General features: G+C 36.6%; 2 protein-coding genes across 2 annotated transcripts; both read left to right on the top strand.

Moving 5' to 3' along the window:
• Positions 1 to 21,783: 21,783 nt before the first annotated feature.
• On the top strand, positions 21,784 to 22,575 carry LOC131034933 (S-locus-specific glycoprotein S6-like). The gene has a single exon (XM_057966543.2). It carries the CDS (start codon positions 21,784 to 21,786, stop codon positions 22,573 to 22,575), a length of 792 nt encoding a protein of 263 aa, XP_057822526.2.
• Positions 22,576 to 22,581: 6 nt separating this feature from the next.
• Positions 22,582 to 24,141, top strand: LOC131034935 (G-type lectin S-receptor-like serine/threonine-protein kinase At2g19130). Its single transcript, XM_057966544.2, has one exon. It carries the CDS (start codon positions 22,582 to 22,584, stop codon positions 24,139 to 24,141), a length of 1,560 nt encoding a protein of 519 aa, XP_057822527.2.
• The last annotated feature ends 394 nt before the right edge of the window (positions 24,142 to 24,535 follow it).

Here is a 24,535-nt window from a genome sequence, read left to right as displayed (position 1 = left end):
CTTGTATCCTTTCACACCATAACTATACTCGATGAAGATACATTTCACAGCCTTGTTCTCCAACTTTGTTCGCTTCTCCTTTGGCACATGTGCATATGCCTCGCAACCAAAAACTCTAAGATGTCTCAATGAAGGCTTGTGACCTGACCATGCTTCCATAGGCGTTTTATCAACAAGAGCTGATATAGGAGACCTGTTAATCAGGTAGCAAGCAGTGGCAACAGCTTCAGCCCAAAACTTTTGTTCGAGACCAGCACCACTCAACATACTCCTAGCCTTCTCCATCAGTGTCCTGTTCATTCTTTCTGCAACTCCATTCTGCTGTGGAGAATACGGAGTTGTCTTCTGCCTGTTAATTCCACAGTCTTTACAGAATCTATCAAAATCATTAGAGCAAAACTCACCGCCATTATCAGTTCTCAAACATTTTATTTTCTTTCCAGTCTGCAACTCAACCATTGCTGTAAATTCTTTAAAACGACTAAAAACTTCATATTTACTCTTGAGAAAATAAACCCATGTCCTTCTACTAAAATCATCAATAAATGAAACATAATATGTGGATTTTTCAATCGAAGAGACATCTACTGGACCAAACACATCAGAATGGATAAGATCCAAAACACCACAAGTTTTATGAGAACTCGAGTAAAACTGAACGCGGTTTTGTTTTCCATAAATGCAATACTCACAGAAATCAAAGTCAAGGTTACAGTCATTCAAACCTTCAACAAGGTTTTTATTTTTCAAGGTCCTTAGACCCTTTTCTCCAATGTGGCCAAGTCTCTGGTGCCATAACATAGTCTTCTCTGCAAGTAACTTTGCTTCAGACGAAAGAGCACCCTTAGGTACCCAAAAACCATTTCCATCTGCTGAAGGTGAAACCTTCAAATCTTCCAGTGAAGTATCCGTAGATTTACTTTTTATAGAAGTGCTATTACACTCAACAGTGTATGCTTCAAGCTTATACAAAGTGCCAAACCTGACACCTCTAGCAACTACCATAGCACCCTTAATCATCTTACATCCTGCTTCAGAAAAGACTACCTGCACACCTGCATCTATCAGTTTGCTCACAGATAACAGGTTTCGTTTTAATCCAGGGATATGCAGCACACCATTAATCCTTTTTATTCTACCATCAGGAAACCTGATTCTAACTTTACCTCGACCAACAATGTCTAGTTGTGAATCATCACCCAAGTACACCTTACCTCCATTAAATCCTTCATATTCAGAAAACCAATCTCTATTGGAAGTCATATGAAAAGATGCACCTGAGTCAATTAGCCAGGCATCATTACCTGCATGAGTCACCAAAGCCGCAATAAATGCATCGCCATCTTCCTTGTCGGACTCAGAATCAGAATCGAACTTTTTCTTTTTCTTCTTCTTTTCTTCTTTGCAGTCCTTACGGATGTGACCCGGTTTACCGCAATTCCAGCAAATGACTTTGGACTTTCCAGGAGATTTCGATCTCCCTTTGGATTTGGACTTGCCGCGCTTCTCATTCTTCTTGCCTTTCTCCTTAGGTCTTCCACGAATGGTTAGGGCTTCCTTTGAACTGATGGATACCTTCCTTCGCATCTCTTCACCGAGTAGGGCACCCACCACATCTTCAGATTTCAAAACAACAGAAGTACTACCGATAGCCATAACAAGAGAATCCCACGAATCAGGCAAAGAACAAAGCAAGATCTGACATTTCTCCTCCTCGTCCATCTTAACACCGACGGATACTAATTGAGCCACAATCATATTGAATGCTTCTAGGTGGTCTGCAATTCGTCCACCCTCTTCCATTTTCGAGGAATACAATTTCTTTCTTAAGAAAATTTGATTTAATAAAGATTTCACTTGATACATCTCACCAAGCTTAGTCCATAGCTTCTTTGCAGAGTTCTCTTCATGGACATTGATTAGAACAGAGTCTGCCAGGCACAGTCTGATTAGACCCTTGGCTTTTCGGTCCATAACATCATACTGAGCTGCCGCAGTAGGATCTGAGGGCCTTTGGACATTCGCATCAACAGCATCCCAAAGATCTCGATCTATTAACAGATCTTCCATCTTCAGCTTCCACATCTCAAAATTACTTCCATTAAATTTCTCCACCTCTATTCTCCCTGACGAACTCGCCATCTGAATATTCCTGCAACAGGATCAAAAAGTGTCTTCTGCACAAGCTCCCACTCAAATCTGGATTAGTTCAAAAAACCCAACTGCCCACAATTGAAACCAAAGGTGATCAGGCTCTGATACCACTTGTAAGGAAGTTAAGTAGCGGAAACAACTTCCTACACTAACCTTGAGAGGAGGGTAATGCAAAACTTTTTCAGATCATTACAACAGTTACAGAAAATAGAAATAGATATAATAGCATTCATACCACAACACAATGATTTACGTGGGGAAAACCCTTTCGGGAGAAAAACCCCACCCTCCAAAAGCAGCTCAATATTTTATTCAGCAATCAAAAACAGATTACAAAATACTTGCAGAGCAAGCTCTTCGCAGGAGTAGCACTAAACAGAGATTCAGAGGCAACTCAATAGCCATAGGACTCTTACACACAACCTCTATCTCACACACCTCATAAATAGGAGATACAATACAAGAAACCGTCAAACGGTATTACAAAACCATGGGCTAAAACCACCCAATAAGGTGTAGCCGACCTTATCTCCCTTCTATGACATGTTAAAGCACACATCAACATGTGTCGCTCCCTTTTACAGCTCATTTATGTATTCGATACAAATTATTTTTCCTATTTCAGGAGTACAAACTTCCGGAGGCCATAACTTGAGAACCGGGTGTCCGATTGACGAACCGTTTGAAGCGCCGGAAAGCTCGCGAAGTGCTCTATCACCTCGTAACCCGCTTTGCCGGTTACGGAAACTTTTCAGGGCGTTTCGGAGCCTCTAAAGTCCCCAAAATTAAGTTTAAACATTTTATTGCACCCCTCCAAGACGAAAACTTTAATATCTTCAAAACTAGCTGTGACCTTGCGACGCAACTTTACCGGAATGCTTATCTTGCCAACCAGAAGCTTCAGGGAGAGTTTCGCACCATTTCGTGCTCAAATAAAAACTTACTATAAATAGTAACCTCGCATAAATGCAAGGTTGAGACACCATTTTTCCCAACAGGTGACATATCTTTTATCTTTTCCAGGATGTCTCTGACTAGAGATTCTATCTCTAGGATGTCTTTGACTAGAAAGGCGAGGATGGGGTATCATCACCTATTTTTCTTTTGCTGTCTGTGGATTGTCTCTTAGTAATGCTATGACTTGTCCAAGGATATGAGGACACTGGGAGTCTAGTATGAACTGGGGGATTTCTTTTTTATGACTGTCTTATCTCCATGCAAATAGGTATAATGACTTTCTGGGTCGAACATATGCCTCGATTGTCATAACCTACTTGCCATAATAAAGCTCAATGATGATAATGCACAAGAAGCTCTTTTTGCTTTCATATCTTCTACCTTCCATCCCCCTTTCTTGATTGACTTTCATCATCCTTCTTGAGTCAGTCCGTGTAGCCTATTATCACATGACTGAGTATAATGACACACCAAAAACATTTGCATCTCATGTAGTTGCACCTACATTACCACATATAAACATTTCATACATACATATAGATATCATAATTGCATCGCATCCTGCACATAACACATGTTAGCACATCTTACATTTTCATCAGGCATCTCATCATTTACATTTCATACATTCACATTTGCATTTGATTAACATATAAAACATAAAAGATCAAAAATATTGCATTTCATCATGTACATATTTGCATCCATATCATAAGCCTCACATAGAAACATACATCATAAAACATCTCATCACATAGGTACACATGCATATAGCTACCGCAAGGATGAATCTCATATATATATATAATCACAAGTGTCATGATACAATGATGTCAAAATCATATGGCTACAATCACCCGAAGGTGTCTACATCATCATACAAAATGGTACAAAACTGATACATAGGGAGCCCTCTATAGCTATGATGAATTCCCTCCCTCGAAGCCACCTGGCCTCGATGGATTCTGAGCCCTAGAAGGACCCACCCCAGGATCATCTCTCCTGCTGCCTCTATCTGGTTGTGGTGGCGGACCCATAACCCCACCACTGGACACCTGCCTCCTCTGACTCCCTCTAGTAGCTGTCATTGTCCGCGATGGTCTACGGAAGCTCCTCGCCCGCTGCTCTAGTGGTACTGACCCATAGTATAGGTCTCGCCAATAACCTATCTCCTCCCTTGCCCACAGAACATAGGCGTATCTAGCCCCTGTGTCCTCTGCTGCCTGCCTCCCATCCCTCAGTGTTGTCTCAGTCTCAGTATAGCGCTAGATAGCCTGATCCCACTGCTGCTCAGTATCTCTCAGCTATCTCCTGAGCCTAGCTGTCTCCCTCTCCAGATCCTGGATCTCATCTACCTATCCCTGGCAGATCTCCCTCAGCTCAAATAACTCATCCTCCTCCTCCTCGGCCCCCTATGCCTATGGCTCCCCCTGTACTGGTGGTTATGCCTGTGCCTATGCCTCTACCTGTACGTGTACCTACCTCTATCCCTGTCCCTGCACCTATCTAGGACCCTATGCTGCTGGCACCTATAGTGGCAATCCACTGCGACCCCTCACCACCCGAGCCTACCTCTCCTCTCCACCCTCTCTCCGTGGAGCCACCCTCCTCTCTCCAAATGCACCTCGGCTCCTCTATCGGCCTCTCCCCCCACCATCTCCATCATCATCCTCATCCCCCCCACCATCTCCATCTATCTGCTCCCTTGGGTCTGTCAGTTGTGGAAATGGATGCTCAGCCCAATATGCAGTGTACTCTGCATCCATACCTGCATCCTCAATCTCAAACCACATATCCCATGACATGGGCACCATCTCTACCAGCTGCATCATGGCCTGATCATATGATAATAGTGGCCCAAAATGTGCTTGGTCTCGCACTATCCGCGCATACATACCAGAACCCAGTGGCATCCGCTGGATCCTGCCAAACTGCATGCATACCCTGTCCACTAACTGCCTCTCCAGTACATAGGGCATCTGCCCAATCAGATATCTACTCTTGAAGGTATAGGGTAGATCCACTGCATCATCCTCCCACTGCTTGCACTCGCGGTACGACCTCCATACCACAGTGTCAATCTCATCGATCACTCGATGCTAGTGCTCCAACCTGCCAATCCGTGGCTGTGAGGTAATCATATCATATAAATGAACAAAGCTGCGTCCATGACCCCTACCTCTGAAATGTATCAATCGTGTCACTGGTAGATGCTCATATGCCCAAACCTACAACAATGTAACTCTGCAGCCCAATCCTACGGATCCATGATAAACAAACTGATGAAGCTCATAGTACAAGTGTGCTAGCATGCACAGTCCCCAGGCATATCTGGTATGTTGTGTAACCAGTGTCTCCAAGGTGCTCCCCCATCCCACAGCCAACCCCCGTGTCACCCTGTCTGATATATAGGAACCCACTGATCACTCCTCCTAACACTGCTGGTAGTGCCAGTCCTGTTGCTATCATCGTGTCCCATGCCACGTGTCCAGCCCTCATCTCTAGTACCGGATCTTGGAACACTCGTCTCAGTGCATCCCTGTCTCCATCTCAATCATAGGGTATTAGCTCCCCATCAATCGGTATCCTCAGAATCCTGTAAACATTCTCCAAGGTGACTATCATCTCACCCATTGGCAAATGAAAAGTGCATGTCTCAGAATGCCATCTCTCGGCTAAAGCAGTCAGCAAACCCATGTTCACCTGAAACTTAGGCACATACATAATATATCTCAGACCCATAACCTCAATGGCAGCCCTGTCCTCGAATGTCAGCTCTGGTTGTAACCTCTGAGTCGATGGGAATCTCTCCCGTGACTCCAGCATAGGCAAATACTCCTGCAATCAAGCAAATCAATCATGTCGGTCAAAGTGACACTCACTGTTCATCACAAAGTGTTGCTATTTGTCCTAGTGACACTCACTATTCATCACAAAGTGTTGCTATCTATCCTAGTGACACTCACTGTTCATCACAAAGTGTTGCTATCTATCCCAACGACACTCACTGTTCATCACAAAGTGTTGCTACCTATCCTAGTGACACTCACTGTTCATCACAAAGTGTTGCTTTTGCTCCTAGTGGTACTCCCTGTTCATCACAAAGTACTACGTGTCTTGCACTCCCTGTTCATCACAAAGTGCTACACATATTTGCACTCCCTGTTCATTACAAAGTGTTGCTCCTATTGGTACTCCCTGTTCATCATAAAGTACTATTTCATGGTACTCCCTGTTCATCACAAAGTGCCTCGATCTATCCTATCTTAGGGCCTCTGCTTGAGTGTATCCTCTTGAGTAGTTTCCTAATTGGCAACGTATGTTCTATCATAGACTTATCAATCCTAGCCCTACTTTCTATCCTAGTCTTCCCTAGAGGATCTGCTTGAGTGTATCCTCTCAGCAGCTTATCCAATCAACAGCATATATTCATCATAGAACTGCCGATTTGACCTTGAAGACATAAATGCGCCTTCATAACATAAACGTGCTTACAGACTGCACAGACGCGCCTGTCCTACACAGACATGCCCACATTTCACAAACGCGCCTACACAACACAGACACGCTCACATCTAGCATAGATGCTTTTCCCAGCATAGATGCACCTAGGACCAACACAAATGCGCCTAGCCAACCTAGACGCACCTGGTACCAACATAGATGCGCCTACATGTTTTTGACATTATCCTAAAGTGCATTTATTGCACTACCTAGCATGCATTAATGACAACATTTATTGTGACAAAGTACAAAGAGGTTTTGTGGTACTTACAGACTCTCTTGCATCTATTGGCCTCTGAAATCGGCAAATGCGATTGATTCTATGCACCAATGCCATTGCTGCTGACTGCTACTGCTCTATTCTCTCTCTGCACTCTGATCTCTTGGATGTGTGGATGACAATGAGGATGTATTCCCCTCATGGTCTATCTTATAGACTACCCTAGCCCTAGCCCTAGCCCTCGTCTCCCGAGTCAGTCTTCTTTATCCCGTGACTCTGTCACTCTATCCAGTGAGTCCATTCTAGCCTTTCTTTCTTATCGAGAGATTGTCTATGATCTTTTCAGACATTTTCATCCAATCACTCAAGGGGGCATATCATTCCCATCTTGGGGCAGCTTTGTATCAGTTCATCTTATCTCCTTTGAAACAACGCGACAAGCTGCATTATCTCAAAGAGGGGCAAAATGTAGACACCTAAAATTGTCATGTCTAATTAAATAAATATTTTTATTTATTTAATTATCTTTAGCCTAATTCTTCTATTAATTAAATAAATCTTTATTTATTTAATTAATTCATTTATCCTCTTCTAGCCTTATTTCTCATTTAAATAAATACATTTATTTATTTAAATTCTGCTTTTCCTAAATTAAATAAATACTTTTATTTTTTTAATTGATCCCACTTCTTCTATTAATTAAATGAATCTTTATTTATTTAATTAATTCATTAACCTTTTCCACCTATGACACATGTCATTCATCTCTTAATTCCTACACTACCTACCCTCTTATTATTTTATTATTTCCTTTACCTACCCTTTAATCATAGCCGACCATTTATCTTTTACACCTCTCAATCTTATCCCTCCATTTCATATAGTGTATTCTATATAAGAGGATACTTCCTTCATTATCAACCCTAATCAATCTATGCATTCTATTCAAACTACCTGATCAATTGGCTACTCTACGCTTTCGAACATTCATATGTGATCCTACTTGCAACCACATTTCTGTTCTTTGTTGAGCTCTTGTGCACATATAAAATCTAAGAGCATATATATTGAGCAAGATCAATGGAGATAGGAAGAATGGAGATTCAAACCCTATTGGACATGTGATGGTATAATCTTTGTGATTTCATTTGATTTGCATTTTCTTAGGTAATCTTTATATGTTATGGTGGATCTTTGTTGTTGTTAGGCTAGGGTTTTGTGGTTAAATTCATTTAGTCTTTCAACATTATTGTCTCCATTTTCACCGTAAACAACAACTACTCAAATTAGAGCACCTGCACATACTAATATACATCACATGGATGTGTGTAGAGGAGATGATCATTAGGTACACAATATATATTTAAACTCAAGTACCTATTTTAAAAGCACCTAATTTTAAGATATACATGTAAAATTTCTAGGAGGTCAAATATTTTTATTTATATAATTGAAAATTAAATTTAATAATATTTTTATTTTAAATTCATTGAGATATATGTGAACTATAGCATGAGATAGGAGAGGCATTGACAACCCTAGTAGCACCTAGAGATGCACAACACCTGGTGGAGAGAGGATATGAGCCTACTCATGTACGTATGACAAGTTTTTAAGTTGTAATAGTTAGTTAAATTGATAAATTATAATTTAAAATTTAAATCATGTACAATATTTTAAATAATTTTAAACAGTTTTAAATTTATATTTCATGTTGTAACTCACAATTTCACTTTTGTCTTGTAGAGTGAGGGTATGTGTAGGATCATGGTGTGCCAAAACAAGCTCTTAAGTGGCAATACAATTTTAGAAAATCAAACTTATGTAACTAGAAAATAAAATTTGAGTAAGTTATGAACATTATTATAAAATATGTAAGAAGAGAATCTATAGAAAATTAAATGTAGTTTCTAAGCTACTAGTTGTTTTTTGAAAACAAAATTATACATTTGATGAAAATTTGAAATTTCAATACAGTGGTACTAAAATTTTAGGACAAAAATAAGAAATAGGTGCATATCTGACCACCCTAATCACAATCAAAACATAATATTTTTTTATGATTTATAATAAAAGTAGTAGACTCATGTCCGGATGTGACACATTTTTTTGTAATTTTTTATAAAGTAAATAATTAATTATGAATTTTTTATTGCATCATTTCAAAATTTCAAAAACTTTTACGTCTGACCACCTTAACTTGGTCTAAACTTTATGAAATTCATTTTTTATATATATAGTAGACCAAGCGTAGAATGTGATGCATGTTTTAAATTCAAAAAATGTGATATCGTTTGAAAGTTGCGTGTGTTTTTCAATTAGCCTATCAATCGGGACTTTAATCAGAATTCAATTAGAATATAAATGATAATTATTTATTAAGGTCAAAATAAGACAATCCTTATATTGTTGGAAAGATGAGAACGTCCTTAAAAAAAACCTTTTCATTTTATCAATTTTTGCTTAAAAAAAGTCGTCAGCCACCAGTGCAAAGTTTGGAAAATCAAAGAATACTCAAAAACATGTTTTTTGTTGACTTTCCAGTATCGTCATTTCCAAGCCAAATCCCAAAGCATTCCTGAGCCAAATTTGAAAGTTTGAAATTTATGTCATAAAATCGGATATCCAATTTTAGCAGTTATGATATTAATAGTAATCATAATATTAATATATTGTATATCAATATATTAATATATTAAATATTATTATATTACTATAATAATACTCAATATATTAATATATCATAAAAATGTTATATATTAATACTATAACATATAAATGTATATATAATAATTTATATTATAAATATTTTTGTTAGTGGTAATATGGTATTCTAAAGGTTCACATGGTGTCGTTAGGTGTCATATGGGGTCATGAGGGGTAACATGTGTTAGAATATCATATGACCCCTTAGGACACCATATGGACATCGTATGGTCCTCAAGGGCCATGTCATGCACTGGGATGTTAAAAGGGGTCATATGGTTTCCTAAGGAGTCATAGGACACCATATGACCCCTTACGATGCCATCTGACACCTAAGGACACCATATGGTGTCCTAAGGGGTTATATGGTGTCCTAAGGCATCATAGAACACCATATGACCCCTTAGGACACAATATGACCCTTAAAAATAGCATACGGTGTCCTAAGGGGTCATAGAACACCATATGAACCCTTACGACACTATATGTGTTACAAGATAGGGCAGTCGTTGAACCAAAAAATTGACCTGTCAATGCCCAATACAACCACTAGACTCAAGTAGAATCCATAGGAGGCTATTAAACCATGTCGCAAATCCTCGCGAGGGACGATGGCCCACTGCCAAAAATCCCCCTCCTAGCATCACTCGTAGCAGCTTGCATGATTCGAACCTATGATCAAGCTCTCATACCACTTGTTACAAGATAGGGTTGTCATTGCACCAAAACATTGACCTGTCAATACTCGATACAACCACTAGACTTATAGAATCCATAGGAGGTTGTTAAATCATGTCATGAATCCCCTGCAAGGGATGTTGGCCCACTGTCAATATAGATCATAGGTGGGCCACTAGACAGGGTATTAGCCAAATGAAAGCTATAAAGTCTTTAAATTAATCCCGAGTATAGGGAAGAAGTATTCTTGGCTCTAGAAAAAAAAATTGATTGAGATAAGGAAGAGAAAATCCTAGAATGAGAAATTTATTTTAGCTCCATACCCGAGATGATTCAACATTGGAAAGATTTGAGTGTGAAAACTTTTGAACCTCCTATCTTGCATAATATAATTTATGAGAAAAAGTGCCACATCTTTCCAAATCCTTGGGAGATCCTCTTTGTTATAGCCACTCTAAAGCTATGAAACACCTTAACCGTATTTAAGGAATCTCAAAAAATCATTCTTATAACTCCCCTTGGTCATTTTGGGGAAGGTCACACCATCCAAAGACAAGCCAATAGTAATAGAAATAGTCTCTACTGAAATGGGAAAAACCACCCCTTCAATTTGAACTTAACCTTTCTCCCATGAATAGAAAAATTGCTTTAAGAGGCCAGGGTCAAAACCCTTCATTCCCTCCACATAGTCTACTAAGTTAACATTCTCCACTACTAGCCATAGCTCTTCATTTGTTTTGAGGTAATCATAATTATTTGGTTTATTTTGGATTAGGTCACCACCCATTGCTTGATTTTACATAAAGAAACCAGATGCAAAACAAAAAAGGGAATCCAAAAACTAGCAGTAAGAAACATACAACATGAGATGATATTAGGGGAGGTGTAACTTACACCAATATTAAAGACCCACCTCCTAAACAATAAATGGTCGATAGGTAAGGTGGCTATGACAAGAAGTAAAAAATGAAATCTTGGGACAAAAATAGTTAGCCAATAAAAGCTCAACTCAATTTCAACCAACCCTTACATTATATTGTACAATTAGTTCACTATCATATATAATTCTAAAGAATCACATCTCACAAAATATTGAGACACCACTATATTTTACCACTTTATACAACAATTCCATTCTTGAGGATGATATTCTCATAAAACTCTTTTCAAGGTCATTGAAAGGCATGACCTTGATTGGTTCTTTTCATTTTAATGTTGTAAACTACATGTTATGAAATTTCACATCACATGCACCTTATTTTTAGTTTAATTTAAGAAAACTATGCACAATTTTCCATGATTCTAATCTAAGACATTCCTGATATTCCATGCATACCCAATCCCCCAACTATTGGTCTAATTTTTTATTTAGACAAATGTGCTACATAAAAATATTTACATGATGTGCTTCTTTTCCATGAAAATATAAGATTATACTATCTGTTGAGATATTAAACATGTCATGCTTCAATAGAATAATGCCTCTACCAACCTACAATATCATTGAGAATCATTTTAACTTCCTCCAAAGCTCTCTCCAACATTTAGTTAAAATATTGATTCTTGCTTTCTAAAATTACTTCTTTATCTTTCACACTCACATTAACATTCTTCAACAACATTCTAAAATTAAAAACACTCTCACATTCTCAACAACTTTTTCACTTGGCTATACATACCATTTTCTCTAGATTTAGAAAACTATTTCTAATTCTTCATTTCATTTTCAAGTTGCTTGGATTCTTTTTTTTTTTGAGTATTAATCTCTGAAATTTATTTGAGCATATATTATTTGGGTTTGATAGAATATTGTTTATTATCTATATTACGTCTATCATCTATGTATGGAGATGGAAAGAGAAAAACGGAGGAATTTCTATGATTGTAGTCTTACACCCTAAACTCAATCCTATTGAGGAAGATATGGAATCGGATTCAAATGATTGATTACTTAGTTAACATATAATATAGATGACAAGTATGTAACACATGATTGAAACCCAAAAGTGATTGTATTGATTACATTCATATATTATATCATTTACACCCTTGTATCTCCTTATACATTCATATCATGTCCATTCCTAAGGAATGATAAACATGTTTGTCTACTAAAATCTTTTAGCATATTTGAAACTTTCTAGCCAAGAGCGGCTTGGTGATATAATGTTGAATTTTCTTCCTAATTATTGTCAACATAGAAAGCCATAATTTAAAAGAGATGGCTTGGAAAGAAAAGCTATCCCCAAGAACTTAAATTTTTCTCATACTTTATCCATTTCCACTAAAACAAAGCCAACTAGGCTAGCCTAAAAAGGAAATAATGACTATAGAAAAGGGTTTTATGTCATTCAATGTTGGATCCTAACACTTCAAAATAATCAAAGCATATGAGATCTTTCTTGATGTTCTCTTTGTCTTAACAAAAGGTGAGGCAAGAGTCTTCCACAAAGTGTCTAGTGTAGTTTTTGGTAAAGAAATAGATCGAGCCAAGAGACAATTGAAACATTTTATGATAAGAACATAGAGAACTAGGTAAAGGGATTGTAGACAAAATATTGTAAAAAAATCCAAGTCATCAACAAAGAAAATTTTAATTGAATGAATAAATTGAGATCTAAAAATAAGGGCATGCAACATAGAAAGAATGCAAGCTCTTCTATGTGGTCATAGGCCTTAGTAAATCAAATTTGATACAAATCAAGTGGTATTTAGACTATTGAGTTCAACCTATATCCTCATAAACAAAAATAATATTATCTAGTATAAATTTGGATTTGATGAATCCTATTTATTTAGGTCTAATAATAAGTGACAACATCAATTACAACTTGAGGGCTAGTACTTTGGTGATGATCTTGTAAACAACCTTGAGTAGAGTGATACGTGCAAGCCATTGATATCCTTGGAGTCACTAGTTCTAGGTATGAATTTGATATTACCTTTTCTTATCAAATTTCCTAACGACCCAATATGCATGGCTTTTAGGTAAACCTTTCTAATATTATTTTCAGAAGTATCCTAAAAGGTCTTGGAGAATTCATGGGGGAAGCTACATAGACAAATAGCTTTGTGGTTGTCCATAGAGAAGAACTTCTTTGAGATCCCCCATAGAAAGGAGTTGATCAATAAAATGCTTAAATAATTTGAAATCCAACAATTGGCAAGATGGGATACTTTTAAGGCCTCTTGTTTGAAAGTTGGAAAACTTATTAGAGAATTTCTTTGGGCTGTACTGAAGGCCATCATGTCTTCGACCATGTGGCTTGGGAATTTTGTTGCCTATTGTTGGTAGGAACATGGCAATCAAATTGACTTCAATCATATCACATCTCACCACATCAAGGTTGAAAAGCAGAATAATTACAACAAAACATATAGGATAGGGGTACCATACATGGGTTACATACTGTCTTATAGCCATAAATATTTGATAAGATACATTCGCTAGTGGTAAGGTGAATATAGGAAGAAATAATGAAGTAAAGTAGATATAGTATATACCTGGGGCAACCTCAAGGTATTTATGTAGAGAAAACTACCTTTTATGGGTAATTTCATGAGCTACAAATACACTCTCATAATTTCTTAGAATTGATGAATTTGTTGACATTCACAAATTTTTTTGATAGTAAGGTATATAAGGTCCACAATGCCTAAAAAAAATCCTTTCAAACTTTGTTGCTAATTTTGAGTTGGTGTAACTTGGCCATATTATTGGTGTCTTGAGCTGAGTAAGTGTTATCTATTTTCCTCTATTAGTATAGTTAAGAAAGGTAGACTTATGTTACAAGATCAAACAACTAAGCTTCTATAGTGGCAATGATCACACAAAGGTCCTGAGTAGTATCCTCATATGATCAATGATAGAAGCATGCTAGCTGGCACCCAAAAATATAAAGAAATATGAGAGTATGGGTTAAAGAATAATTCCACTAATTAATTCACTTATTGTTGTGAAAGGAATGTGTCTCAAGGTTTCAAACAAACTATATGTGAGCGAACATATCTTTGTGAGTAAGAAGAGTCATGTAGAGGAAGAGTTATTATTTTATAGATTTGGGGGCACAACTTTCCATTCAATGTACAAATATTTGTAGACATTGTCAAATAAGAAAATATCAACCAACAATTTGAATGGTAGAAAATAACAATGGAAAAACTAAATAAATATTGTTCCAAAATCATGGCACAATCAAATGTTTTTAAAATCCTAGTAGGATTTTCTTACAAGTTTTTCCTCATATTCCATGGTGATTGATTTGGGAAATTATTAGAGTTAGGTTGAAAAGACCCAATTTATTGTTCATGTAGAACCAAGCCTCCCTTTTTACAACTATCAAATACATAGGAAGGATTTACCATTTATCATTTGGGATAATTCTATCATATTAAAACCTTCTTACACTACCCAATTGGTAACTAGAATTGAATTAAATCCCCAATGATAGAGAGAAGCTCTCTCAATTACATCATTGGAAGAATGAACATTAATTACCCTAATTAAATGACTACAAAGATGAAAGAGAGCCCAAACCTCTCTATTAGTTAGGTCACATTCATGATTAGCTAAGATATGATGCCACATAGACGAGAGCAAAGTGAGAAATCCACTAGGAGAAACTTCATGGTTTTAAAAAAGAGGAAACCCCCAAATTTAAATGACATGACAAGTTGTTGAGAGAAAAAAACTAGACACTTTGAAACAAAAAAATGTCTAAACCTGGTGATAAAACATCCATATCATGAATAAAGTATTTGGAAGGAAGGTCAGTTAGATCCCTCACATTCCAAGAAATACAATTCGTTACAAATCAAGCGGAATTTACTGATTATCTAGTCCATAGAGGACAAAATAATTGTTCTAAAATATTGTTTCTTGTGCAACATAGCTTCCAATTTGAACATTAATGGGTCTTGATTGTATATATTGAGAGACATTTTTACCATTTTCTAGCCACCTAATGAGCTAAAAAATCTTCTTTCACCCCCCACAGTTGTTGAGGTATAATGAACATGACCAATCTAAGGTCTAGAAACAACCAAACTAGGCTAGGTAGGAGAACATATAATCATCAACACAAGGTTGTCAATAGATTTTGGAATTTGAGTACCCGAGCCTCCTTGCCTAAAATAGTTGGGAAAGGTTTTAAGAGCACTAGTATTCTTGGTTTTGTGATTAACCATTGTAGATCATCCAGCCTTGTCCTTAGAAGGATCTGATGGTCCCATAGAAGATGGTGAAGTGGGTTTAGAGTGTTGAGAGGCTAGAGAACAATTCTTAATATTATTATTGGATGTTTTGCATCAATAGAAAGTGTTCATAAGATTGATATATTGGATTATGTAGTAGTAGAAAGACTAACCAGTTTGAAAATCCACACTTTTCTTGAAGTCCTTTGATACATCAATATTGACATAGACTTATTGGTTGGGGAAACTTGAATAAAATTTCTTAAGTTTTACATAAAAATTAATGCCTAGTGAGGTCCTTATCCTAGAGATAAATTGCTAGAAAAGCATAGGTAAGCTAGGGAATTCAATCCAAACTAAGATAGAAAGAGAATTTTCATCTATGATGGAAAATTCATCGGTTCATAATTTAAAAATAATTAACAGGGAATGAACAAGCCACAAGCCTCAAGTGATAAAAGCCTAGACATGTTTAGCTTTAGGAAAGTGAAAAGGGGAAAAACCATTAGAAAGGTTTTGTATAGTGACCATTTAAATCCCATGCGAGATCAAAGATTTGGTAACCCATCTATGAAGCATACTTTTATGGGGATCCCATCCCACAAGGGTGATTTTTGTAAGACATTAATTTAAGCTTCTTCAAATTTTAGAAGTGTAGGCACAATAGCTAGAGGTGGTTGAGAAGACTTGCCTCATAAAACACCTCTAAGATGAATTTTTTGGGTCATTTGGGTGAGGGAACCATGGGATGTCATTGTTAATATTTCAACTCCACCAATAACAACTATGGCTGAATGAAAATTTAGGGGCATTTAAAAAGGGAGAAGAGGAAAGCCCCTTAGGCCTACACAATACAAAGGCCTCATCATAATTACAAACACAAACTAGAAAGTTCCTATAAGAATTATAGTGTGGCATGCAAAAGAAAGTGGAAAATTTAATGAACTCTAGCATATCTCACCATTTATTTCCAATTCATAATCTTATTATTGATATCTTGAAGGTAGACAAAAAAAAGTGCATAACTATAACCCATTGTTGGAGGTGTAATTTTGGCATAATGTTGTAAGTGAATTCATATTTTATCTTTTTTATTTAAACATACCCTAAGCATATTAGTGTACACAATAAGAGTCGTTAAAAAGTTAAAAAGGTATTCTATATCACTCTTTATATCCTTTTAAATTCACCTTTAAATCTTATTTATATTAAACTTCTTAATCATTTATCATTAAACATATTGGTGTTTCACTACCTCTATAAGGACAATACACTTTGATGAATATTAAATTATTCTTTATTTTTTTGGTAATTACAAGTGTTATTAGCATACTTATTTTTAGAACAATTATATAAAAGACATCAAGAGATCATTCTCAAGGTGCCTGTTTGATATAAATAAAAACTAAAAAATAGGTATCTCCAATATCATAACTCAAAGTATCTTTTTACATACTTTTTTCGAGAACCTCTTAACTTAAATATTAAATCTAGTTTAATGATCAAGTCAATAAATTTTTTACATCTCAACCATGTAAGAAATGGTAAATATTGTCACTTTTTTGTTAATCAAAATTAATCTTCAATTGTGAAAATAGACCCATATTTAAAAGTGGTGTTATACAACTACCTACTACTTTTAGGGATACACTCAATTGATAAATAAAGATATTGAAAAGAAATCACTATCATCATCTACCTAACCTAATAGCCCCTAAAGAGACCTCAATATTTATGGTGTACTTATCTCCATCATTCCTTCCATTATCTTGACCACTACTCCTATGCTAAGGCTCCTATTCCTATCATATTGAATTGACAACATGCTTTCCACTATGGACATGAAGAGCACATGAATATACTAAGAGTAGGGAGGGGGGTGAATCAATCAATTAACAAACTTTTACTTATTGAACTTTAATCACAAGCATATAACTTTTCTCATAAACATATTCAATGTGTATTATTATTCACATTAGATCTGTGTGTGTGTGTGTGTGTGTGTGTGTGTGGAACTCTTATGAGAGAAAACCACTTCAATAAAAAAAATTTATAAATATCTTCTTTTACAATGTTCGTAGGCACCAACCTACTAGGGAACCAACCCCTAAGTTTGTTTGTGAGCACCAACCCACTAGAAGCACCAACTCCCAAATCTGATTTTGTGAGCTCCAACCCACTGGAAGCACCGACTCCCAAATCTGAATTTTGCAAGCACCAACCCATGAGAAGCACCAACTCCCACTTCAAAATCCGTGAGCACCAACCCACTTCACATAAATATGATTTTCCACCTTGACAAGGTTGCTATAATAACAAATGATGGATGATTTTGGTTCCAAATAATCTCTTCTTCCAACTGCTATTATGATGACAATAACTTTTCCAAAAAACTGATTACAAATCTCCTTACAAATCTATCATACGACCTTCACAATACTTTCTTCAATATGCTTATAAGTCTGCCAAAATCTTTTATATACACCTCATAAATCTGTCCATTCTACTCTTCATAAGAAGTCTGTGCTTTATCTTCATTTGATGGATCTTCATCAATTGTCTGTATTCCTTGTTCACACAGTACTCACTCTTAAGGATATTCTTCATTTGATGGATCTTCATCAATTGTCTGTATTCCTTGTTCACACAGTACTCACTCTTAAGGATATTCTTTCTATTTAATACTCTCACATCTCTCAATTGTAAATATATAATATCTTCAAGAGATATTCAAAACAACACAGCCTTTCAAATATGCACTCTTTGACTTTAAGAAAGCTTAATTTCCTAATCTTCTCTTCATAATTCTCTTTTCGAATCTGCATTCTTTCTTTATTTATAACTTCTCATATATCTAGAATTTATTTTTTCTTTTAGAAATCTGCGTGTAGATATATCTTAGTATTTTACACACTCCACACACTCACCCTTGCCAAAATGATTTAATTCCTTTATATATCTCTCTTATAACTTTTCATAGAGACGTTGTATCTTTTTAATCCAATCAGTTGTGACTTTTATAAACCATAATCATATTGATTATGCTTGTTTAATTGATATATTTTTTTCGCAAACCGTACCTTGCTTTTTTTCATAAACTTTGATTGGTTCTTTTCATACATTAACCATATCATTTCATAACCATATTAATGCATATAAAACACCTTATCTTATTTTTCTGAAAATAAATTGTATTAATATACTCTAACGATCTGCATATGTAATACATATTATAATGCATGCAGAGTATTATGACCTTCCTTCAACTACATAGCAGCAGCCAATACAATCTGTCTTCAGCCACATATGAATATGCCTTTTTCTCTGCCTTCTTCAAACACGATCTGACTTAGTTTGACTCTCTAATTAATATCGCTGCATTTATTTGTATTATACTGAGTGTATTATTACTGAGTTTATACTTGATTGCTACATATTGTCTGCATCTAGATATCACTTGATCACTATATATGTATAAATATTACTGGGACTGTCTATCTGTTGCCATACATACACTGGGACTGAAATCATTGTAAGTACATATTTTACTGGGACGCTCTCTTTGATGTTATGCATATACTGGGACTGAAATCATTGTATATATAAATTTAGACTGGGACTGTAATCACTTGTATGATCAAACCGAGAAATATGTATTAAAAGTATCAACCAATATACAACGTGAAGCATAATATAGCATAATGTAAAGCATAGTAATCCAGACTTGACCTAAACTTGTTTATGTTCAATAAACACACAAGGATTATCAAATATGTTCATCAATCTTTATGAATGACAATAGTAAATTCTTTTGACATCAATGACAATATTTACAATAGGACCTTCTCACCTCTTCAATATTAGCCTCACTTTGTATCATTCCATCCACAAGTCTTATCACGTTTTGCCTCTAGATTTGAGATGAAACCCATGTAGTAAGGTTGAACCTTCTATCCTCCAACTTCAATTCCAAATATCTATGACCCAATATAATTTATAGCAACATCATACCAAAATTATTTACATGTCTACCTTGAGAGTGATAGAAAAGCCTGATATACACTCAAGATCCTAGTGCCATCGAGTTCTTGTTGTGGTCATTAGCATGCAGTTTCGATCTCTATCCAATAGCTGTTCTAGCCCAAAATCAGACACATTTTAGCTAAAATACCCATTTAGAAAAATATTTTCGGTTTCATATTGTAGTGAATGATGCAATTCTTGCATTGTTCGAAAACCAAACCTCATTCAATTTCCAATACAAACTCAAATTGAGTCTTTCAAATAACCTCTTAGATAGTATATATAGCCACTTCAATCCATTCAAATTGCAGTAGTTGTTTTAGTGCCCAATAGGTGTTCAATAATTTAGGTAACCTTGTGAACTGATACCCAAAATTTGATGGATAGGTCAGTAATACGACACTATCAAATACATATATGGATTGTTCATTTTTCTATATAAGGTGGGCCTCATATGTCAGAATGGCAATGATGGTTAATCAAACATAAAAACCAACCATTAGTCCTTACTGGAAAATTTCAATAGGTAACAAGACAAAACTATTTCCTTTGATACAACCTTGTTAAATTGAGCTTAGAAAGGCTTATGGGATAAACTACATATGAAATACATTTAATTCAAGTTAGCACTGGATATTTTTCCACAAGGATGGTCAAATTAGAGGAAGTAATTCCAAAGACTTAGTAATGCTCATGAACTAGATCATTTTCAATCTTTTATTTGTTAAATTGTAAATTCAATTTGTAAGATTTTTAAGGATTTCATATCTTTCACAAGTTCATTTGTTATATTCGATGCAAGAACATGATTATATTCTAATTCTTATTTGGCTAAGAGTCAAGGATTGAAGTTTATTCATTTTGCCAAAACCAACTAGGACAACTTCAATGCTTATATCAGTTCGTCAAATTTTTTTGATAGACCAAAAAAGATAGAGCAAATTATATTCATGAAAAAAGCTATACATTTTACAATTTCAAGATTTCCAAATAAATGTATTCATGTATTAAAAACATGATATAAACCTATTAAGAAGTCTCTCATAAAAAAAAAATGTTAATTTATATGAAACATATTAGTAATAAAGAATACTAACCATTTATTGACTTTTTATAAACTAATTCTTAAATAGAAATTAAATTAAATAATTCTTAATATGAAATTAAATTAAAATAATTATTGAACGAAGCAGTGGTCTCGGGAAGGCAATTCAACCTGCTAAGAATGAATTTACATATTAGACGAGTTGGTCAGTTATCACCTGTGGTGAATGGTATTCAAATTATTAAGCTAATGAAGTTGTCATAGTATGGTTATTGAAAAGGATAGATTGAATAGCGCCGTAACTTATGGGTTGATACGAACGGACTGCATCATTTCACGCAGACCATCATACATTAAAAACACACCAACCCACAAAAAATGTCACGTATTCATATTGCTCGGTTCTGGTGTGCATTGAAGAAAATCGATAGACGACTTATTAAAAACATAGGTGTTTGTCAGGCTTCATTCTACAGAAATTTTGCCCTAGTTTTGCGGTGCCAATAGCAAAGTGTCCGTCTCTCATCCGGCACAGAAGACTAGACTTTACCAATACACGCGTTTAGAAAAAGATTAGGCTTACGCTCAGTCGATGATAACTTGGAGATATTTTTGACACGTGATGTAATGAGTGTTTAGCGCATTTAGAAAAGACCAAATTTATTTGTAAGAGATTTTTTCAGGCCTTTAGATGTCATGAGTATTAAGGGCGTTTAGAAAAGATCAAGTTTATTAAGTTTATTAGTAATTGATATTTTTTCAGATGTCATGACTGTTAAACATGTTTAGAAAAGATAAAGTTTAATTGTGGGAGATATCTTTTCACACATTTAAATGTAATGAGTGGTAATTGTGTTTAGAAAAGATTAAGTTTATTTGTAAGAGATTTTTTTACGCGTTTAGATGTTATAAGTGTTAGTGTATCATTCATTTGTATGAGAGAGATTTTTCGAATCACTATTCATGAAACATGAATGAATGAATTTGATTGAAAAATTATTTAATTGGTTAATTCTTGTGAATCACTATTCATGAAACATAAATCAATAAATTTAGTTGAAAAATTATACAATTGTTTTGAAAGCTACACAATTGAATTCTGATAACAATATCATAATTACCCTCGTGAATGACCAGAAAAGTCAAATTTCTCAATTCCATCTCCAACAGTACTTGGGCCTTGTTGTTCATTGTTTTTTCTATTTAAATTTGAAGATACACTACAAACTGTTTATGGACCATCTACGCACTACTAAGAAGCAATTGTTAAGAAAAAACAAACGCTATAGTTATTGAATTTGCAATGAAGCATTTGTTCCTAGCAATTACTGTGATTATTGCAGCGCATTACTGCAGTTCACTAGCAGTGGATGGTGGAGATACCCTTTTCTTAGGGGCTTCGCTCACTGGAAATCAGACCCTAAATTCCAAAAATGGCACGTTTGCATTGGGATTTTTCAGCCCGAAAGGAACGGAAAACTGGTATATTGGCATCTGGCATGCACCAATCTCTCAAAACGTCATTCTTTGGGTGGCTAACAGAGAAAATCCTGTCAGAAACAAGCCTGGCATTCTAAAATTTTCGAGAGACGGTCATCTCAGATTGTTTGATAAGAAGGGCCTGTCTGTTTGGTCGACTGATAGCGACCAGAAAGGATCAAGAGCTGTGTTAACGGAGTCTGGCAATTTTATTATGCTGGAAACCCACAATGAGTCTGCGATTGTTTGGGAGAGTTTCGCGCATCCGACAGATACATGGTTGCCTGGCATGAAAATGTGGAAAGGCATGAAGCTGACTTCCTGGAAGAGTTCTTCGGATCCTGCAACTGGGCTCTTCTCTTTCGGTATGGATATGTCTCCAGGAAAGACACAGATGATGCTGTTCTATAACAACACGGTTCCGTACCTGTCCAGTGGAGAATGGAATGGAGCTTATTTTGTTAACGAACCCCAATTGGTAGGTTCTAACAAACTGCAAGCGTCTTGTGTGAATCTTTCTCCTTCAAGAATATACGTTAATTATGTTGTAAACCAGATAGATCATATTCTGACGGGGCGGTTCCTGGTAAGTGAGAATGGCAGATATCAACTTTAGTACTTGATGGATGATGGCAGATGGAGTATGCGCTGGTCGACATACCAAGGTCAATGCAGTGACTATGAAATCTGCGGGGCGTATGGACTTTGCAATTTGAATAATGTGTGCAGTTGTGTCCAGGGGTTCACACCCAAGAAGGGCTCAAAAAGTTGGTGGTCGAGTGGGTGTGCTCGGCGAAGACCCCTACATTGCTCTGTCACAGAGGGCACAACCGACGGCTTCTCGGAAGCCAAGGACCAATACTTGTCTGAAAAAGAAGCTGTCTTATACAACGAGGAAACTCAGCAAAGCTGCCGGACTACCTGTCTCAACAATTGCTCCTGCGCAGCCTTTGCTTTCACTATTTCTGATCCACCCTTCTGTAGATTGTGGTTTGGAGATTTATTCGGAATGCGCGTTTCTTCTGAGGGCCAATCCGTCTTCGTTAGGATGGCTGCTTCTGACTTGCAGTTGAAATCAGATAAAAGCAGCAAAATCCCTAAACTTACTATTTTACTTTCTTGCGCCGCATCACTTCTTGCTGTTGCGGGTCTCATATCGGCCGTATTTATTCTGTGGAAACGTCAAAGAATGTTGAAGAAAGACGTGGAAGAGGAGGTGCCAATATCGCTCAAAAAGTTCAGTTACAAAGAGCTGCGAATCGCAACGGAGAATTTCAAGCATAAGCTGGGTAGCGGAGATTTCGGCTCTGTGTTCAAAGGAACTCTGCCAGACAACACGCCTGTTGCGGTTAAAAGATTAGAGGGTTCCTCGCATGCAGATAAACAATTCCGTGCAGAAATAATCACCACTGGCAGAATACAGCACATGAATTTGATCAGGCTGTGGGGATTCTGCGTAGAAGGCTCTCGAAGGCTTCTAGTGTATGCCTACATGCCCAATGGCTCTCTAAATTCCTTCCTCTTCTCTGAGTCGAAGGTGTTGGACTGGAAGACCCGATTCGAGATCGCAGTGGGCGCTGCACGAGGATTAGTTTATCTTCATGAGGAATGCTTGGATCGCATCATTCACTGCGATATCAAGCCTGAAAACATTCTCCTGGACGGCGACTTCAGCCCAAAAGTTGCAGATTTTGGGTTAGCGAAGCTGGTGGGTAGAGATTTCAGCCGTGTACTGACGACCACAAGAGGAACTCGTGGATACTTGGCTCCCGAGTGGATCTCCGGACTTCCAATCACTCCTAAGGTGGACGTATACAGTTTCGGTATGATGTTGCTTGAGATCATATCCGGTCGTAGAAATCTGGACTTGAAAGTTGAGGAGAGCAGGTTGTACTTTCCTACCTGGGCTTCATCTCAAATTCAGAGTGGAAACATAATAGAGCTTGTGGACTCAAAGATAGCAAGTGAAGCGGATGTCAGAGAGGTGAGAAGAGCCGCTGTGGTGGCTGGGTTGTGCATTCGAGACGATGAGAATGAGAGGCCGAACATGAGTGAAGTGGTGAAGATACTGGAAGGCACGATGGAGGCTCCTATACCGCAAATTCCGAGGTCTATAGAGGTCCTTGCAGATCAGTTAGACGACAAAGACAAGGGTAGCTGTGGCCAACACCATACCATATAGTAAGATGGGTTTAAGAGAAAGGTTTATCTACTAGTTATGTTTTCTAATTAGCAAGAACCCTAGTGTTATGTAACTGTAAGTTTTTAGTTCAAATTATGTATATCTCATTGCTACTATTTAGAAGACACATATTAATTGTTTTTTATTGATTTAATAGAAAAATACATAATGAATTTGAATCCATGTGTATAACAAGTATTTGCTCTCCTGGGGTGGCTGGGGCTGTACCTCATTGATCATCATGGTTCTAAATCTGCTATGCCCCATCAGCTGGGCGGTTATTTGCTGAGTTGCTTTTGGTTATATAGCCTGTATCTATTTTCTTACTACTAGTATACTTTGCTGTAACTGGATGTTGAGGGGCTGAGACATGCCTCCCCTCTATGATCTCTTG

This window comes from Cryptomeria japonica, chromosome 10, assembly GCF_030272615.1.
Source record: "Cryptomeria japonica chromosome 10, Sugi_1.0, whole genome shotgun sequence".
NCBI classification, from domain to species: domain Eukaryota; kingdom Viridiplantae; phylum Streptophyta; class Pinopsida; order Cupressales; family Cupressaceae; genus Cryptomeria; species Cryptomeria japonica.
Note: the sequence above shows the minus strand (reverse complement) of the source record. Positions and strands in the feature narration are given on the sequence as shown.

What these genes read in the sequence shown, in the direction of transcription:
- LOC131034935 (XM_057966544.2), top strand. Translation starts at nt 22,582, where the DNA reads ATGGATGATGGCAGATGGAGTATGCGCTGGTCGACATACCAAGGTCAA.
- LOC131034933 (XM_057966543.2), top strand. Translation starts at nt 21,784, where the DNA reads ATGAAGCATTTGTTCCTAGCAATTACTGTGATTATTGCAGCGCATTAC.